The 18,637-nt window shown below is 31.6% G+C and overlaps 2 protein-coding genes across 2 annotated transcripts; one reads left to right on the forward strand and one right to left on the reverse strand.

The window, feature by feature from the left end:
- Positions 1–2,716: 2,716 nt before the first annotated feature.
- Positions 2,717–14,962, forward strand: LOC149908806 (endoplasmic reticulum disulfide reductase DNAJC10-like). The gene is made up of 16 exons (XM_090120374.1): positions 2,717–2,942; positions 3,023–3,182; positions 4,089–4,302; positions 4,711–4,823; positions 5,075–5,170; positions 6,226–6,420; positions 7,495–7,686; positions 8,904–9,024; positions 9,497–9,697; positions 10,071–10,177; positions 10,779–10,944; positions 11,495–11,637; positions 12,446–12,570; positions 13,156–13,269; positions 13,481–13,568; positions 14,072–14,962. Coding segments are annotated over exons 1-16 (2,310 nt in total). The 5' UTR covers positions 2,717–2,940; the 3' UTR covers positions 14,345–14,962.
- Positions 14,963–15,696: 734 nt separating this feature from the next.
- On the reverse strand, positions 15,697–18,305 carry LOC149908807 (PIH1 domain-containing protein 1-like). The gene is made up of 5 exons (XM_090101572.1): positions 18,028–18,305; positions 17,837–17,918; positions 17,183–17,751; positions 16,117–16,260; positions 15,697–15,793 (listed from the first exon to the last, which is right to left on the reverse strand). Exons 1-5 carry the CDS (start codon positions 18,094–18,096, stop codon positions 15,761–15,763), a joined length of 897 nt encoding a protein of 298 aa, XP_089957698.1. The 5' UTR covers positions 18,097–18,305; the 3' UTR covers positions 15,697–15,760.
- Positions 18,306–18,637: the final 332 nt, after the last annotated feature.

The raw sequence follows: 18,637 nt of genomic DNA on the forward strand, positions 1-18,637 counted from the left end.
TGAATGGTTACCTTTATAAAATTGTATATGTATACCAATTACAAATATTTTTTATCATTGTATCTGTGGCGAAATATCATCTTTTGCCATAACAGAAAAAAAAATATCATCTTATAGAAAATTCGCAATGTGAAGAATATTGTAATTTGTAATGTGTTTAGAAATAAATTAACTGTGATTTGATAGGTACTTATATTTTAATAATTAATAAGAATGTACCTATTTAATATAAATACGTCTCTCTTGTTGTGTATGTGTTGGTGATATTGTTGTGCCGTTTGTGAAAGAATGTGATATTTTATTGGTATTTAAAGAAACTATTAATAAATAATTTTGTCTTAAAGCTGGCTTTTTATTTATTGTTGATTAATCAAAATTCAAAATATCCAAAGGGTTAATTTCCAATTAGTGCCTGCTGGACTTTGCTGGCACTACTAAAGTTTTTACATACTTACATAAGTACCATTTTTTAAAGCTGTGTTCAGTGTTTATCTAACTTAATTTTACAAATATTTTGGGATTTATCTTCCCTTACCTTTTTATATTAGGAGACTTATATAGCAGCAGATGTAAAAGATTAATACATTCTGCCAATAAAACTGGCTGCATAAAAATATAACCACTGTACCGAGGAGGCGGTCAAAAAAAAAATATAATAAGATACTTATAAATTTTTAAGCAAAATATACCTAATATGATGCATCATGCATCTTAGATATCTAATATGTAGGTACCTACTATTTTATAGACATTATACAGTAAGTACCAATGAAAGATAATGCTTTAACTTATTAAAAAGCCCTAAAGCAATGTCATTTTTGATACATAAAATTCAATTAATAAAATATGGACTCACATTAAAACTGGGTGCTTCAGGACATCCCTCCAGTCTCCAGTGACCAAAGACCTCTTCTTAGAGAGTAGTATATTCTTTGCCAAAGACCAAATTCAAAATTGTTATTAAAAATAATTTCAAAATTCTAATTTGAAATTTGTGCGTGAATGTGGTAAGCAAAAGTATTCAAAATCTTTGGCGGTAGTCGGCAAAGTCGGTAAGTACCTATTTAATAATTAAATATAGCAATGCGAAACGCGCGTAAACATTTTAAAAGTTAAATGTCAATTGTCAACTGTCAAGTGTCAAGTAATTCGATAGTTCGATCTTGGTTCGATACGTAGACAGACGGTTCGATACCTCGTAAAAAATAAAAACACGCCAATTTTTATTGAATGTACAAGCCACAAGCAAATACAAACATGCATTTTCGAATTGGCTGCCTAAGAGCGAGCGCGCATGAGCAACTTTGTCTCCGCAACTATTTTGTCTCTCCCATCAATTTGTATGGGGAGTTGCGTCGCTACGTGCGCGCACTTTCATACTAGCCCATGGGCTACTTTCATCTTCACCCATGGGTGAAGAGACAAAATAGTTGCGGAGACAAAGTTGCTCGTGCGCGCTCGCTCTAATATCTAAAAATGGTGAAATGTTTGTCTATGACCTATGTTATTAAATTTCTTATTAATATAAAGTCCCCGTTTTCCAATTACAGCACTAGAGCGCATTATGCGGCATAATGCTTAACGTTGAATGTTCCAACTACAGCAACGCTTCGCACAATCGAGCACTAGAAAAAGTAATGCGCGTGAATTGATGCGTGCAATCGATTTATCGTTAGTAATTATTAATTGTTGGAAAAAAATTTAAGGCTTTCGTTTCATTGTAGTTTTTTCGAAATAATCAAAGTTAATTCAAATTGTGTTAAAAAAATAAATATAAGTATGGATGAAGGTACGAACATTGAAAAAAATGTTAATGAAAAAATCAAAATCCAAATTACTTAAAATAACCGTAAATATTTTTCAACCAATTATTATGTATATCACTTTTTTTACACATTAATGAGGTTATTGCTAACTCTATGAATATTTTTTTTTCAACACTGAACTTGGCGCAACCTGCCGGTGCGTTTCACGTTCCAATTAAGCATCAGCATAATTCAGCATTGTGCGGCACTGAGTCGCATTATGCTCTGTAATTGGAAAACGGGGAGTATTTACTTAGATTGTGCCAAAACCTCTCCAGGGTGTTCTATATACGGTCACTTATTTTGAACACATTTTTCTGTTTATTGCAGCAACAGAAAACGTTCTTTGGCGTACTTTGTGACCTTAGAGTGATTTACACTTAGGACTGTCTGCTGAAGCTAAAGAAGCTAATATATGTTTAACTGTTGTGTTCGTTATTCGCATCGCATCATCACACATGTGTATTGGCTTGCCTGTTGGCTAGACTCACCAAATTTGGCACCAGCAAAATTTTTTTTAGTTTTAAGTTTTTATTATAGCCATACCGATAGTTCATGATTTGTTCTTAATTGTTTGCTATAAATAATTGTTTCTTCGTTAATTATTATTTATTAACATTAAATAAAATAAAAATAAATTACTGTTTGGTTAGCCCCTCTATTCAAAATTATTAATATTTTTTTTTGCTATAATATTAGAAGAATATTAGTTTATGAACATTTATTATCGTTTGTTCTTCAATAAATAACGTTTGTTCGAACATGTAATTGCTATTTTATTGTTTAATTTGCAATAATTTTTAATTATTTGTTAATAATTGTTGGCTAACTCTGCTGTCAGATTGAAATTTGAAATTTAAGTTTGAGAATTGAGTCGAAATGTCGAATGTCAATAGTGACACCACAGTGACACTTGTTGACAAGAAATGGCCGGACGCTTACAATAATTCAGCGCGATCCGCTGTTATTGAAATTAACAGTGATAATCTACAGCCAAAAATGCTCATATCTACCGGATTTTAAATGAAACCAATAAAATATCTGAATTATTGATTACTCGCCATATGTTCACGGTTTCGAAACTTGAGTAACAAATAAATCAATAAAGTGCAAAGTGAATTTCGTTTTTAGCACCATGTAAGTTTAATAATTGAGCTTTTATTATTTCAAATTCAACGTCATATTAAAATTGTTAATAAAATTTATTTAATTTATAGGTACAAAATAATTATCGTAAGTTTAGTTTTAATGGGAACAGTTGATCTCAGTGAAGTGGGTTACTATGAAATATTGGGGGTATCTAAACAGGCCTCAACTCAAGAGATAAGGCAAGCATACAAAAAGTTAGCTATTAAACTACATCCTGATAAAAATTCTGTAAGTGAATCATTATCTCTCTACGCTTCTATAATTTTTTATGATTTTGTCTAGGAAAATACCTGCATTTTTTTTTATTTCCAAAAATAATGTAGTATATTTAATAAATGTAAACAATTTAGCTTATTTAATTTATTTTTATTATGCATAAAATATAAATAGTATAACTTTTCATTGTTTGTCCAATATTATCCTATAAGTATATTAAAAATTTCATATAACTAGTTATTATTTATACAATTTATTAACTTTAGCAGTGTTGAAATAGGTTGAACTTTAAATTGAAAGTTGCAAATAGACTGTGTTGTAATTTGTGTGGGAGTAGGTGTAGGTGTTGATATGTTACTGATTACACTATGCCACTTCTAGCTAATGGCCAGTAAATTAAAGAGAATAACTAAATTATTAATATATAAAATATATTTTTTACATAGAACATTGTCACATATAAATAATTATCTTAATCCATCAGGCCCCGGAATCACAGACACAATAGAAAATCTATTGTGTCGTGGTCGGTTCTGGCCTCTCGGTGGTTGAGAGGTTAAATTGAGATTTTAACTTAATTATTGTGATTACTTCATTTTAAATGGAGAAAATCCTGAGCTTTTATGAAAGAGCATCAAATAATCAAGAACATTCAATTCAATATTGAAGCAAATTTATTTTTATAATAGCTAGGTTCATATCCATATCCAATGGAAATTGGTAAAGGTAAACTCCTGTAGTTCCAGTTCCCATGTGATTTAAGGCACAATACCTTTTCTATGCCCTTTCTCAAGACTATTAAAGCTAGTATTACTTTTTTTCTATTGATTTAATTTCCTGAGAATATATATTTTCATGTAAAACTAAAAGAAAATGACTTGGTTATTACAAAGCATTTCAACTTTTATAAATTCTCAGAATGAAGATGAACAAGAGAGGTTCTTAAAAATAACAGAGGCCTATGAAACTCTGAAGGATCCAGAGAAGAGACAAAACTATGATAAATATGGATCGCACCAGGCATACACTAGGAAGTATGATTATAATTCACAATCTGAATACAACAATTTGTTTATGAAGGGACTGTATCATAAGGACCCCCATGTGGAGACTCTTACACCAGTTACATATAGTAAGTCCCAACTTTTTATTCTTTTTTTCTGAACTCTGTATACAATAAAGAATAAATATAAATAAGTAGTTTTTTTTACATACAAATTTTGAAAAAGTTAGCTTTTTAGTAGAAGGATTTTACATTTTTTAGATATTTTGTTGTACTATTACAATATTGAGATCATAAATCATTTAATGTTACATATACGTAATAAGACTAACATATTCCAAAATATCCAAGCTGATAATCAGGTACTTTTTTAAACACAAATTTAAATACATATCTTGAAAAGCGTAAGATTTAGCATAGGATGTTTATTAATAGAATCAGTCAGAAACCATGAAAACTACACAGGAATAGGTTGACTAAACCTGTAATTCCATTATGTAGACCATAATAAAAAACTAGACAATTTTTTATTTACAGAGAGTTTCTTTACCGATGATCCGCTTTTCATTAATTTTTACTCACCATTCTGCCCGCCATGTCAAAATTTGGCAGACCACTGGAAGAAATTTGCTGAAGTTTATAACGGAATTGTAAGTATGTTAAATTAATTATTTAGTTAACATATTGCTTTTATGCAAAAAAAATCTGATACTATAATTTCTAATGTAATATTATGAATTAGTAATATGCCCTATGCCTTATTTTTTATTTTTATTTTTGAAGCTGATAATACTTAAAATAATCTGTAAGTAATAATTCTTAAACTAGAAACAAAAATTTCTGTCAATCCAAATTGGTAAATATTGATCTAGTTACATCATTTATTAAATATTTTTACCAGGTAAAAGTTGGTGCGGTGAATTGTAAATACTACAACTCGTTTTGCTATCACTCAATGAGGATAGGTAATTATCCATCGTTGTATTTTTATCCTAATGTAAGTATTGGTAATATGAATATCGATGTTATATATGTTGTGGTATTTTATTAGTAAATGGTTTATGGTTGATGTTTATTTTATTTTTTACCTGTACAATGTATAATCAAATTTTTTTTAAGTGACCTGCTTTGTGTCATATTTTTGTTGTGACTGAATGTTAGAAGTAGATCGCTATATTATGTCTTAGATCTTTTTTTTTTGTTATTGTTATCTCTATTATGTTTTGAACTGGAATGTTGTGTTATTTTTTAAATTATTGATGTTAAAACCAACCAAGTAACATGTATCTATTTATGATTTTCATGATAAATGCCAACTCCCTTGTATAGATAAATAATCTGTTGATAGTTTTTATTATATTTCATTTAATATTTATAAAAACCGGCCAAGTGCGAGTCGGGCTCGCGCACAAAGGGTTCCGTAGCAGCAAATATAATAAATTACAGTTAAATCAACCTATCTCAAAAACTATAAGAGATACTTTGATCAAACCAAAAATCGTTGAAAGAGTTAATTAGCATGCATCACCTCTATTTTTTTTAGAATTTTATACCCCGTAGTTATAAAAATAGAGGGGGGGGGACATACTTTTTACGACTTTGAGAGCTGATATCTCAAAAACCGTTCACTTTAAGAAAAATGTTTTTTAGAAAACTTTATATCATTTTAAAAGACCTTTCCATTGATACCCCACACGGGTATGTACATCGAAAAAAAAAATTTCATCCCTCAGTTACATGTATGGGGGGCCCCACCCCCAATTCTTTTTTTTACTATTTAGTGTCATATTTTTGTAGCGGTTCATACAACACATATTCCCATCAAATTTCATCACTGTAGTACTTATAGTTTCCGAGTAAATCGGCTGTGACAGACGGACAGACGGACAGACGGACAGACGGACATGACGAAACTATAAGGGTTCCGTTTTTGCCATTTTGGCTACGGAACCCTAAAAAATATGAACTACGACTGTAGAAATAGTGAATACTATACAAAAATCGTTAAAATAATGATAATAACAGTTTTTTAATTAATTAATGTTCTTACAGGGCAAAGACCGAAGCTTCGTAGTTTATAATGGCGCACATACATTTGATGATCTGGAAAAGTTCGTAATGAACTATCTGAAGAATAAAATCTCACTAACAACTGCACCATTTATTCGAGACACGGAAACACCCGTTGCGTATGTTCTCGATACTGATATAGATGAAAGAATACTCGTGCGAATCGCTTTTAGATTGGTGAGTTTTTTTTGTAAAAAAAAAAAAATACAAAAAATAATAACTTGTGTAGGTATAATGTTGTATTTTTGAGAAATTTGCTTAAGTTTTCATCAAATTTTTGTTACGTGACCAATATTTTTCCACTATGTCGGTCTTGAATACACATGTATCTGTCCAAAATGCTGTTTTTTCCCCTCTATCTCAAAAAATAATACAAATAGACATTTACTTTTTTTTCAAATTCATGTTTATAGGGATCAAAATATAAGTGCTTTAGGGCCGATTTTTCAATGCCCAGATAAACAGCTAGATAGACTTTATTCTTCAGTTAACAAAATATTCAATTTTTCAACAGACGAATAGGACGTATCTATCAAATAACTACGTTATTTGAGGAATAAATCTATTTGCCGCTCCAACGGCCAGATAGCGCGCTATTCGACGGTTAGGCGTTTGAGTTGACAACTGACGCGTCAAATTTGGGATATTTTCGTATGTCATAACATAGAGCGTAGAATTATTAACAATTAAACCTCTTTCTATTTAATTATTATCAATTAAAATCATATTGAAATTGATGTTTTTGATAGTACTGATGACCATGCCATTGAAAATTTGCCGAACGCTGCCTTTAAGTATGTCGTTTCCATCGTAAAATATATAAATTGAAACACAAATTTAACCAAACTCTTTACTCGAATCAAAACAACAATCAACAATCATAGAAGACAAGAGCAATACAAGACGTGAGTCATAATGACGGTTGTTGACAAATTGCAAGAGTTGACTCTATCCCGCTCTAACCTGACTAATTTAATATGTTTGTTTCGCCATTCCGAGAGCAGAGCTGCCAATATGGAAATATTTGGTCAGATAGTTGTTCATCAAATAAATCACGATTGAAAAATAGGCGAGCCGTTATGAGTTAGATAAATAATTGAATAAATCTATTCGAGGGGTAGTTATTAGACTGTTTATCTCGGGATTGAAAAATCGGCCCTTAAATATTTAGAAATTTTATTTCATTTAGTAGACCATTGTTTTATATATATACAATTGAAATCGTCATACTTTTATATATTTCTTTCACAGTATTATATGGCGAGTGTGGTTTTAATAGAAGATGAAATGCGCAAAATGCTTTCCAAAGATCTAGGAGCTACAATAGTTCTCAAGTATGGAAATAGAACTGTTTTGTTGAATAGCACTGAAGAAAAGGATATTTTGAAGAGAGTTGTGGAAGCACTGCCAAAGATTGAACAAATTGGCTTGAAAAAGATGCAGGTATGTACTGTCTTAGTAATGATAAAAATGTTGAAAACATTTAATAATCATTGTGATGAGTATGAAACTATAACCAACTGACTATGTGTATAAGAATTATTGAATAGTAGCTGTGCCGCGCGGTTTCACCCGCATTGTTCCGCTCCTGTTGGTCTTAACGTAATGATATATAGCCTATAGCCTTCCTCGATAAATGGACTATCTAACACCGAAAAAATTTTTCTAATCGGTCCAGTAGTTACTGAGATTAGCGCGTTCAAACAATCAAACCCTTCAGCTTTATGATATAAGTATAGATTTTTACTCCTATACAATATTGTAATATATCTCATAATATGTGGGTAGATATAGACAATAATTATTAAATCAGAAACAACTTGCATTTATGATTCTGAGTACATACTTCACTACATAGTATAAAACAAAGTCGATTTCCCTGTCCCTATGTCCCTATGTCCTTATGTCCCTATGTCCCTTTGTACGCTTAAATCTTTGAAACTACGCAACGGATTTTGATGCGGTTTTTTTTAAAAGATAGAGTGATTCAAGAGGAAGGTTTATATGTATAATAACATCCATTAAATAGTGGAGAAGTACTGTTATTTTTGAGGTTTCTAAAGTGATGTCGTAAAAAATTACATTTTTTCCGCTTACATTGCAAACGCAGGCTGAACCCTACGAGTTTTATCAAAATAATGTACTAAGTATTATACACATTGAAAAGGTCTATAGAAAAGTCCGCGATGGTATATGTCTATCTCTTATGGATAACCCACAATAACATTTTTTTGTCATTTACTTTTTACGAAAAATAATGGCTAATTTTCGATGCGATTTTAACCAATACAGCAGTAATCCTTAACCAATTAAATACCTTGAATACATTGTTCGTTTAATATAGATCTATATGGCCCTTTACACCGTATGATTTAAGTGAATATTTTCGAAGATATTACAGATTTAAAAATTGCGGGACGTAGCGTTTGCGGCGGTACCGGCCGGCCGCCAGGCTATCTATACGAAGTCGGAGCGGGCCGCTATGTTTTTATATACAACGTTCACAGTTTTTCTGTAGTGTATATTTTAGTATCAGCATTGCACCCGTGCGAAGCCGGGGCGGGTCGCTAGTAAATAATATACTTAAGTGAAGCATACTGCATAATTTCCTAAATAAAAACCTGTAAGAATGTTTATTCAATAATGGACCTTATTTACAGGAGATTAGAGGTCAACTACGTAACGGAGGTAGTACTCCCTGGGTCCTCTACTTCTCTACCAAAGGAGATGATAAGCTTCCAGTATATCATTTGAAGTCCGTTGTGAAAAATATGAAATTTGGTATGTTACTTGTTTTAAAAAAGTACTTAGTTTTTTTTATTTAAAAAAAAATAAGTAAAAGATTTAAAATTATCTAGTATCCAATAGCAATATATTTTGTTTTATACTATCTTTGAATTTTAAAATTAGTTTTTTTATGAGTTTAATTAATCAGAGATATCCACATTCAAAAGCAAACAAATTATGGCCCTTTAGTTAGAATCTAAAGATTACGGATAGTAGCCCAAATAAATACAAACACAAGCCCCAATTACATAAAATACAATGCTATGAATTTCCCGTACCTACTGTATTTCAAAAGCAAACGAATTATGGCCCTTTAGTTAGAATCTAAGATTACGAATAGTAGCGCAAATAAATACAAACACAAGCCCCAATTACATAAAATACAATGCGATGAATTTCTTACTTATTTTCCCGTACTGTATTTCAACAAAGCACTGTTTAATGTCGGCTACTTTAAATTTTACAGGGGAAATAAACTGCGATAAACTGGGAGAACTGTGTCATTCCCTGCAAATTAACAAGGCTCCATCGTGGGGTATACTCAAACCGGGTGGTGGTTACCAGAGATTGTTCTCGGAGCCCACAAGAGAGTTATTGGAGAAATCTGTTGATGCGTATAATTTGCATACGCTTTCGGCTTCGGATTTTAAGAAGATTCTTGATGAAGGTAAGGAAACATCTAATTAAAGGATTAGTTTATCGTGTAGAATTGTACTCTATCAAGTGTTTATAGGTTTATTTAATCTACCACTTGCTTTTAATGTGGAATATTTTTAAGTGTTCTCAAAAAATGTATTGAAAAATCATGATTTAATTTGAACTGTCTTTTTCTAAAGTTGTAATTTTTATAGTATATCTACTGTTGTTAAATTGCAAAACCAAAAAGGGTACAATTTTGAATTAAATCTGCCGCAGGGATCTCGCCCTGATGAAGGAGTACCAGATTATTGTGTGTATGAGCATTGCTCTTTTAAGTTTATCGTATTATTATTTTCAAATGTACATTAATCTAAAATAAATAATATTCTATTTCCCCATAGACGCATCGACTTGGGTGCTAATAGTAGCCCCATACAAAGTGACGTGGCAGCACATGCTCGATCCGTTTGTAGAAGCTGCACTAGAGTTTAGAGAAGCTGGTGTCAGTGTAAGTAATTATTTGTATCGTGAAGTATTTCTATATAATATAGTTTTTTGTCAATTTAAATACTTAACGGACTCGAAGGATCAAAAATTATATAAGCTTTTAATACTACTATCTGATTATTTATTAATAAAATATTTGATACAATAATATAAAGTGTGCCAGATATAAAAAAGTGTGCCACTCTTATTGAACCAAATAGTTATTCTTCTTCATGTGTTTCTACAGTAAACTTGAAAAAATTTTGAAGAATAAAAATCGATCACCAGGCGTGACTAGCAGCCGCGTCTTTCGATGTTTTTCTATTGAAAAAAAAAAACTCATTTATAAAGGGAAACTAAATGTTGAAGTGAAGCTTTTTGACGTGACAACGTCTTATAATTCGATAGAGCCGGTTGCACGCACGAAAAAACATGACTCATGCGGCGTTACCTCGCTCTGAGGCGTTCCATGTAAGGCTTGAAGTGCAAGCGAGAGCGCGGAACGAGCGACAAAGAAGCACAATCGGACGTTGTCACGTTCAACTATCGTCAGTAAACCGACTTTACAGACAACCAATTTTTTTCTTAAATAATTTCTAGAAATTTAAAATATTCTATTTTAGTTCGGTATAATGATATGCACGGTACACACGGACGACTATTGTCGCAAAGTATCCGGCAATACCGCTCTGATTGCGGTACAAGAGAGGGGCAAATTGCACAAATTCAGAGGAGAATCGGATAAGGAAAGCATTATTGAATTTGTCGATCTTATCAAGGATATTGATAGTGAGTATGGTTATTTGTATGTGCAAAGTTACTGTGTTTATGGGTTGTAATTAGTTTTATGTGACTAAAAGCCTTGATTTTAACGGGATTTTTACTTCAAAGCAGAGATAAAGTACGGTTAATCATTTAAGAATTTTTAACCTGAACCCTTGTAGGTATATAAAATATGTGCTTTTTTTACAATTATATTGCCTGCCTTTATTAAAACAACGATGGTCGTGGTAAACATCGAAATTAGTACTGATCATAATATTTTGTTTTGTCTGTTTTAAACAATACAAAATTGTTGAAGTGAAACTTCTTTATCGGGGTGGGAAAAAAATTTTGTGTAACATTTTTTCGTTACGCGTGAAATTTTTCCGTTACGCGCTATCTTTTTCTTATCCCTACCACGCGTGATTCGACGTATTTCTGTAAAGTTGCATTTTGTAAATTATTTTTTGAAAAATAAGGTCATAAAGAAGTTTCACTTCTTACGTGTGTACACTAGTACACGCACACATTTTTTTTACATTATTAGATTCGATTCAAACGTTCTAGAACATTCCAGATTTCGGTTTAACAGAAGAACAAGTGTTAGAAATAAGTGATGTATGGAGCAGAGAGCATTCGTGGCTAGTTGCGTTCTTGCCGAGTCATTGTACTGAAGTTTGTGATAAACTGCTGCACGAAATGAGAATCGCTTCGAAACGGGTAATTTGGACCTTATTGCTATAATAATAAAGTTGATTTTGCATTTCATTTTCTATTTGACGACGACGACGATTGACTGACGACGCGGTTGGCGCAGTGGTAAAGTAACTACCTACTGAGCCGACGGTCCCGGGTTCGATCCCCGGTCAGGGCAAATATTTGTGTGATGAACTCAATTATTTGTTCTTGGGTCTGGGTGTTATTATCTATATATATGTATTTATTTAATATTATATTTATCGTCGCCTAGTACTCACAACACAAGCCTTAATTGAGCTTACTGTGGGACTAGGTCGATTTGTGTAATAATGTCCTATAATATTTATTTATTTATTATTTATTTATTTTTAACCTACATACTATTTTTGTGTTGTCTTCTCCTATACATCCTAGTTATCAATGTTCAATTGTTTTCCACATAGTTATAATCTAAATCCATACTAATATTATAAATGCGAAAGTAACTCTGTCTGTCTGTCTGTTACTCAATCACGCCTTAACTATTGAACCAATTTGCATGAAATTCGGTATAGAGATATTTTGATACCCGAGAAAGGACATAGGATAGGTTTTATCCCGGAAATCCTAGGGGAACAGGTTTTTCTTTGAAAACGCGAAGCCGCGGGCGGAAAGCTAGTTAATAGTAGGTATTTTCTAGGTAAACATGAGGCAGCAGCCAAGTGTTCTACTATACACAAATTGTGAAATAAAATATAACGAAAACATAACGACAGCAATTTATCTATAAATTTTAAATATATAATATTAAATAATTATATTTCTAAAATATTAAATTATTATATTCTAGCTTCGACCGCTGAAGTTCGTCCGTGTGGGTGCTCTTTGGTGCAAACCGGAACAAACCGGTTTCTGCCAGAACATTCGATCGCCAACACTACGACTGTATCCTTTAACTTCGGGACGGCATTTTACGTGAGTACCTACTACATTATCTAAACATCTAAAATATAAGAATTGACTTATTATGGCAATATTTAAAAATTGAGTTAAAAGTATGAAAGTGCAGATAGATAAGATAGATACTTTAGATAAAAAATGTATACGAATATATTGTGTATGTATGTAAAATTATGTATACAAAAAAAATGTGTGCGTGTACTAAGTGTACACACGTAAGAAGTGAAACTTCTTTATGACCTTATTTTTCAAAAAATAATTTACTACATATATGCAACTTCACATAAATACGTCGAATCACACGTGGTAGGGATAAGAAAAAGATGGCGCGTAACGGAAAAAATGTTACACTAAATTTTTTTTCAACCCCGATAAAGAAGTTTCACTTCAAAAAATATTTCAATCAAGTGCGTATGTGGATAACACCTATGTGGATTTCCGACTTTCATAGCATGTATTAGCAAAACAGCTAGATAGACACCCATGTACCTACTTACATATTTTATTTGACTTTCATGTTCTAAGCTTACTAAGCTTACTATGAAACCCGTTAAACAAAAAATAATTGTTTTAATAAAATTTAATTCTGTTTTATTCCAGTGTATCCCTGCAGCAGTTATCTAAAGCACCTTACATATTGGAGTGGGCGCTCAATCATCTTGATGACTCCATTGTTAAATTAAACACGCAAACCTTTGACTATAGAGTAACTGGGTAAGGACTTTTAAATTTGATACGCTATTTAAAAATATTAAATTAGGTCAATAATAGACAATGTTTTGGGTGTAATAAGTGATTATGAAGTTTACTTTGAATTACCATATTTGAGATTATTCGAGTTATTCATATATTTTTTTTATATTCTTTGTTTTATTTATTTTACGCGATTACATATAACCATTTGTAATAAAATGCACTTTTTCAGCGACGAAAAGCCATGGATTGTATACTTCCATTCACCAAGGTGCTATAGATGTTACGAATTATATCCTGACTTTGCGATCATCGCTCATGTAAGTTATTTAAATTAATGATTTATAATATCAAATCTTAAAACGAACAAACTGAAAAAATTAAACTTAAAGTAACGATGACCTTTGACTATACACTAGGTGCTTTAAATAGCTCAAGAAATGAATCTAGGACTTAGTTCTTGCCTATAATACTAAAAGTTTTCTTTTCATGTTATATTTCTAAGTCAGTACAATGTTTAGCAATAAACTAAGTGTCTTTACCGCTAGAATATTTAAGAATTATCATCCAAGAAGCTTATATCTAATACACTGGAGATTGCACTATGACCAATTAACTTGTAACAAGAAAATATGACGTTGAATGACGCCTGTATGTTTTTTTATCCCTTTCACACCTAACTTGGCATAAAAAAACATACAGGCGTCATTCAACGTCATATTTTCTTGTTACAAGTTAATTGGTCATAGTGCAATCTCCAGTGTGTTAGACATAAGCTTCTTGTAATCATCATACAAATGTATAACGTTATGTATTTTTCCAGCATCTCAGCAACGTGGTAAACTTCGGCAAAGTGAATTGCCTGACAGACAGACAGATCTGCCAACAAGAATATATCAATAGTTATCCCTCCATGCGGATATATTTGAATAAAAACGAACGTCAACCATACAAGGCTGTAGTCAATCTACCAGTTAGCGAATATTCACAACTCCTATCCGATCTCAAACCACATTTGTCAGATTATAACGACGATCTCTTAGCCAAATTCGAAAGTATTAGCGTTAAAAGCCCGTATTTCCGCGATGAATTGTAAACACTAAAACATTCCTATTACGAAACGGTAGTTTTTCAATTATTTATCCGTTAATAATAAGTCTGTAGTGATTTTATAGGTCCGCCATGTTGGATTTAGAATGCCGTATTATAATCTGTAGAATCTCGACTATTTCTGAATACTTGTACATTTTATTATCTATTTCTTTACACTTTTTTTAGAAATTAGTCTGTTTTGTATGTTATTGAGTGTTGGAAGGTAAATGCGATTTGTATGGGACCATGTTGAAATTTGGCCTATTGAATTCAAAATTCGAGTTTTGGCGGCAAATAACGATAGGTAGAATGGAATTGAAATTTGAAGAGATGGAAATATGCGTGAAAAATATTGTGTAGATCTTATATCGGAAATCTTAAACCATTTAAACACGATGGTTGATTGGTGAAGAAAAATATGGTAATAATTTTAGAGCCATGCATTTATGAAATTTGTGTTACGATTACGTATAATTTTTAATGATACGTAGTTCATTGCAATATTTATGTTATTTACTTATAAAATAAAATTTATTTAAAGTTGACTATGCCATGTGCAGGCATTTAGTACAATTTTTAATGTGATAAGTACTTTGTATGTGAAGGTATGGAATCCTTTCAGTCTTGATTACATTTAATTAACCCATAAATTTAACAGATAATTTTTATTTGATTTAGATAATTTACATATTTTATTCAAAACTGAACATAACATAATTAAGGCAGCTTAAACTAAGGACAATTACATTTTATTACATTTCATGCTATATTAACAACTTGTCAATTTTGATAAATTAAAACAAAGTTAACAGTAAACTTTGTTGATAGTTCAGTTATTTTTAAAATACTCCTAGTCTATTTGATCTAAAATAAATGATAATAATGTACCTACTTAGTCTTATAACTTTTATACTCATCTGAATGTTAGTTACTAATATGTAATCAATATTATCAATAGTTCGAATATTATTATAATGTTTTAATCTGCTAGCGATGCGGACACATCATCGATAAAAATTTTGTGGTAATTTTAAATGAACAATTTTAATTCGTTTTTTATACTACTTCGCAACTAGTTTTGTTTAGTACATTCGCTATGTCGCAAGTCAATCGATTTTATAATATAAATACATCACAACTTAACTATTTATATGAAAACATAGTTCAGTTTTCCTGTAATTGATTTCCAATAATTTCATATTCTTTAAGTATTTGCTCTGGTTAAATATTAATCAGTATTAATGTTTATGAAATGAATCAGTCTACTACACATTGTATGTATGTATACTATGTAATAGTTTGATATGTGACCATACAATACAAAATAAATGTTTCGATTGAAATAAAACTCAATAATATTGTATATTCGTTTTATTTTCCCATACATAATAGCACAAACATTTCAGACTTATTCAGTCAATTAGTGGATGACTGGCATTTTAACAGATAACATCTGAAAGAGAAATGTTAAAAAAGTTATACATATTTTTTTTAAGTTACAGATAATCACAAAACTATGCAAATGGTAATAAATACCAGAGAGATTTGTAGAAAATTCAAATACAAATTTACAATAAACACAAATTAATTAAAATATATTCATATGTAAACAACATCATCAGAAAAAACAAGTAATTTGCAAGTAATATTACCCAAAAACAACACCATTTCATTTTTGCTATCTCATATTTTACACTATCGCCAATTTAGATTCATATGTCATAAAAATACTATAAAACATCTGAGTAATTCATTCTATTACGAAACAATACTTACATCATAATTCCTATTCAACTGAGCATCAATGACGTCCTGATCTACACTGCACGGTAGAAAGAAATCCACAGGCTCATATAGACCTTTTGAATCCAACACAATTCTGTCTTCGCCCACTTCTAAGTTGAGATCTTGTATGTTTACCTAAAAAAGAACATATTTAGTAACTAATTGATGTAGCCATTTTTCTAAGAAAAGTAATATTTAAAAGTAAGACAAAAAGCATTCTATGCCATGACATCTTTTAAGAACCCGGCGGAGGCCGCTCGCAACTGCAATTCGAAACGAAGTCAAAATACGCTCGAATATTGTTGTCTCTGTTGCACAATTCCCGCCGGCCCCACGCTTGATGCGACAGCACGACGACCGATGAAAATTTGTGATTAATTTGAATGTGTGCCGTAATACCAAAAATGATGAATGAAAACTCGATGCTTTTCCAATTTTTTATGCATATTGTGTAACTTAACAATATAAGCCATGTTTCGAATTACATTATATTAAGAACTAGCGACCCGCCCCGGCTTCGCACGGGTGCAATGCTGATACTAAATACACTACAGAAAAATTGTGAACGTTGTATAGGTATAAAAATTAAAAATATAGCGGCCCGCTCCGGCATCGCACGGGTATAAAATACATAGCCGGGCGGCCGCAAACGCTACGTCCTGCAATATTGCCGTTTTTAATACAGAATTGATGAGTAGAAAACATATCATTTATACTTTAAAAATACAAATTGTTTACAATTCGTTGTATTTAAGTATTTTGCAATAAAAATCATTTGGGAACCTAGATAAATACTGTCTTATTCCGAATAACAGCACAATAAAGTGGAAATATGCTCAAACTGAAAATGATTTTGGTATTACGTTTGTATGGAAAAATTGTCGTCCGCCGGCCCCTTAAGAATCTAACTATTGAGAATTCACGTATTATATAAAAAAATAAAAAGGTGTGTATACCTAGTTATATATGTGGTAACAAAGCCTATTTTCTTTCAGAATCCTTAACTGAAACTTACAGAAATTAAAAAATGTAATATCAATAATATTTGAATACAGACCGATTCTGGTATCTTAAATTCAGCCAGCAAATACTCAATCTCTCCTGTAGGTGGTTCCCTCCTCAACCTGTAAACTATTTCCTTCTTAGCAGGGGTCTCCGCTTTTGGCACCGGTTTCTTAATTTCCTCAATCAGCGGCTTTACTTTCTCCTCACACTGCTTCACATCCCGTATTTGAATCCTATGAGATTGCAGTGTTCCTATAGACTTCCTGTGTTTCAGTACAGTATACTTTGACATGTCTGCCTCAAACTGGTATTTATCTTGCAAGCCTTCAAACACAACTGTCAAGAAAAATGTCTGGAAGAGATCATCTTTCTCTATTTTTGTGAAGAAATCAGGGTTTATGGCTACATCATAAACTGTTGCTGGAATGCCAGACTTGTCTGGTTCCATTCTGCCTTCTCCGATGCTCATTGGCACTCTGTAGCTGGAAGGGTCTTCAGAACTTAAGATCTGCATCAGCTCTTCGTTTGTGATGTCACGGGGACATGGTATGGCATCCGTTAAGCACACATTGACAAATAGTTTCTTGTTGTCCGGTTTTGTGAATGTTTTCACACAAAAACCTGAAAAGATAAATAATTAAGCATTATTTTTAGCATGAAAAATACCAAAACAAGAAATTGGTCTACCAAGATAATCAAGGCATACCTGGTGTTGGTTTAACTATTTTGTATGGTAAGGTGTCGGTATCCGCAAATAATTTCTTTAATTCTTCTTCCATTGGATTATCCTGTAATTATAAAAAGAAATATAATAAATGATGCCACTAATTGCCAATTCATTGAAATAACAATAATTTTAAGAAGGTTTAGGTATATTATTATTAATTATCTAAATACCTTCACAATACGCATGTTTTTCTCCATGATAGTTGGATCTACGTCTAGTGTTATTGATTTTTTAGTCATCTTGTTTATCTATTGTAACTATGGTGATAGATGTTAAACTTTACTATATACGTTTAAATAAAGAATACACTAATAATGAACTGGGTTATTATAGTAACGGTGTACTGTTTATGTTTTCAATGTATAATTACTAAATTTATATGAATTCAAAGAATAAACGATCACACACATTATTTATAACAGAAATCTGAAACAGCTGACTTGTCACTTGATACGAGCCTGACAGACACTGTCATACTGACCACCTGTCATTGATTTTTCGCGATCCACAGATTCGTATATATTGTATGTAATGTAATTGAATGCAACATGTAAAAAGTACTCTGTGGGCAGTGATTATACTTGTGATTATACTATTACTACATGATTACTACCATTACTACGTACGTAGTAATAATAGCTCAATGTCTGTGGGTCCACACTTATACCTGTGAGTAGAGCAAAAATGCTCTTTAGGAACCTCAGCAACATTAAAAAATAATGATAATATACTTACCTACAACAAAATAATAATAATAAAATACAACACATTATCACAAAA

Source organism: Colias eurytheme, chromosome 4, assembly GCF_061535395.1.
Source record: "Colias eurytheme isolate Ceu_HAF_F1 chromosome 4, ilColEury1 Martin Lab GWU primary, whole genome shotgun sequence".
In the NCBI taxonomy this organism is placed as follows: Eukaryota; Metazoa; Arthropoda; class Insecta; order Lepidoptera; family Pieridae; genus Colias; species Colias eurytheme.

Excerpts from the sequence above, each read along its gene's own strand:
- LOC149908806 (XM_090120374.1), top strand. Across the intron at positions 7,687-8,903 it reads TTGGCTTGAAAAAGATGCAG|GAGATTAGAGGTCAACTACG; the intron begins GTATGTACTGTC and ends CCTTATTTACAG. Across the intron at positions 10,945-11,494 it reads TCTTATCAAGGATATTGATA|ATTTCGGTTTAACAGAAGAA; the intron begins GTGAGTATGGTT and ends AGAACATTCCAG.
- LOC149908807 (XM_090101572.1), bottom strand. The coding sequence starts at position 18,096 with ATGACTAAAAAATCAATAACACTAGACGTAGATCCAACTATCATGGAG. Across the intron at positions 16,261-17,182 it reads AATTTAAGATACCAGAATCG|GTAAACATACAAGATCTCAA; the intron begins GTCTGTATTCAA and ends GTTCTTTTTTAG. Across the intron at positions 15,794-16,116 it reads AGTTGAATAGGAATTATGAT|ATGTTATCTGTTAAAATGCC; the intron begins GTAAGTATTGTT and ends TTTCTCTTTCAG.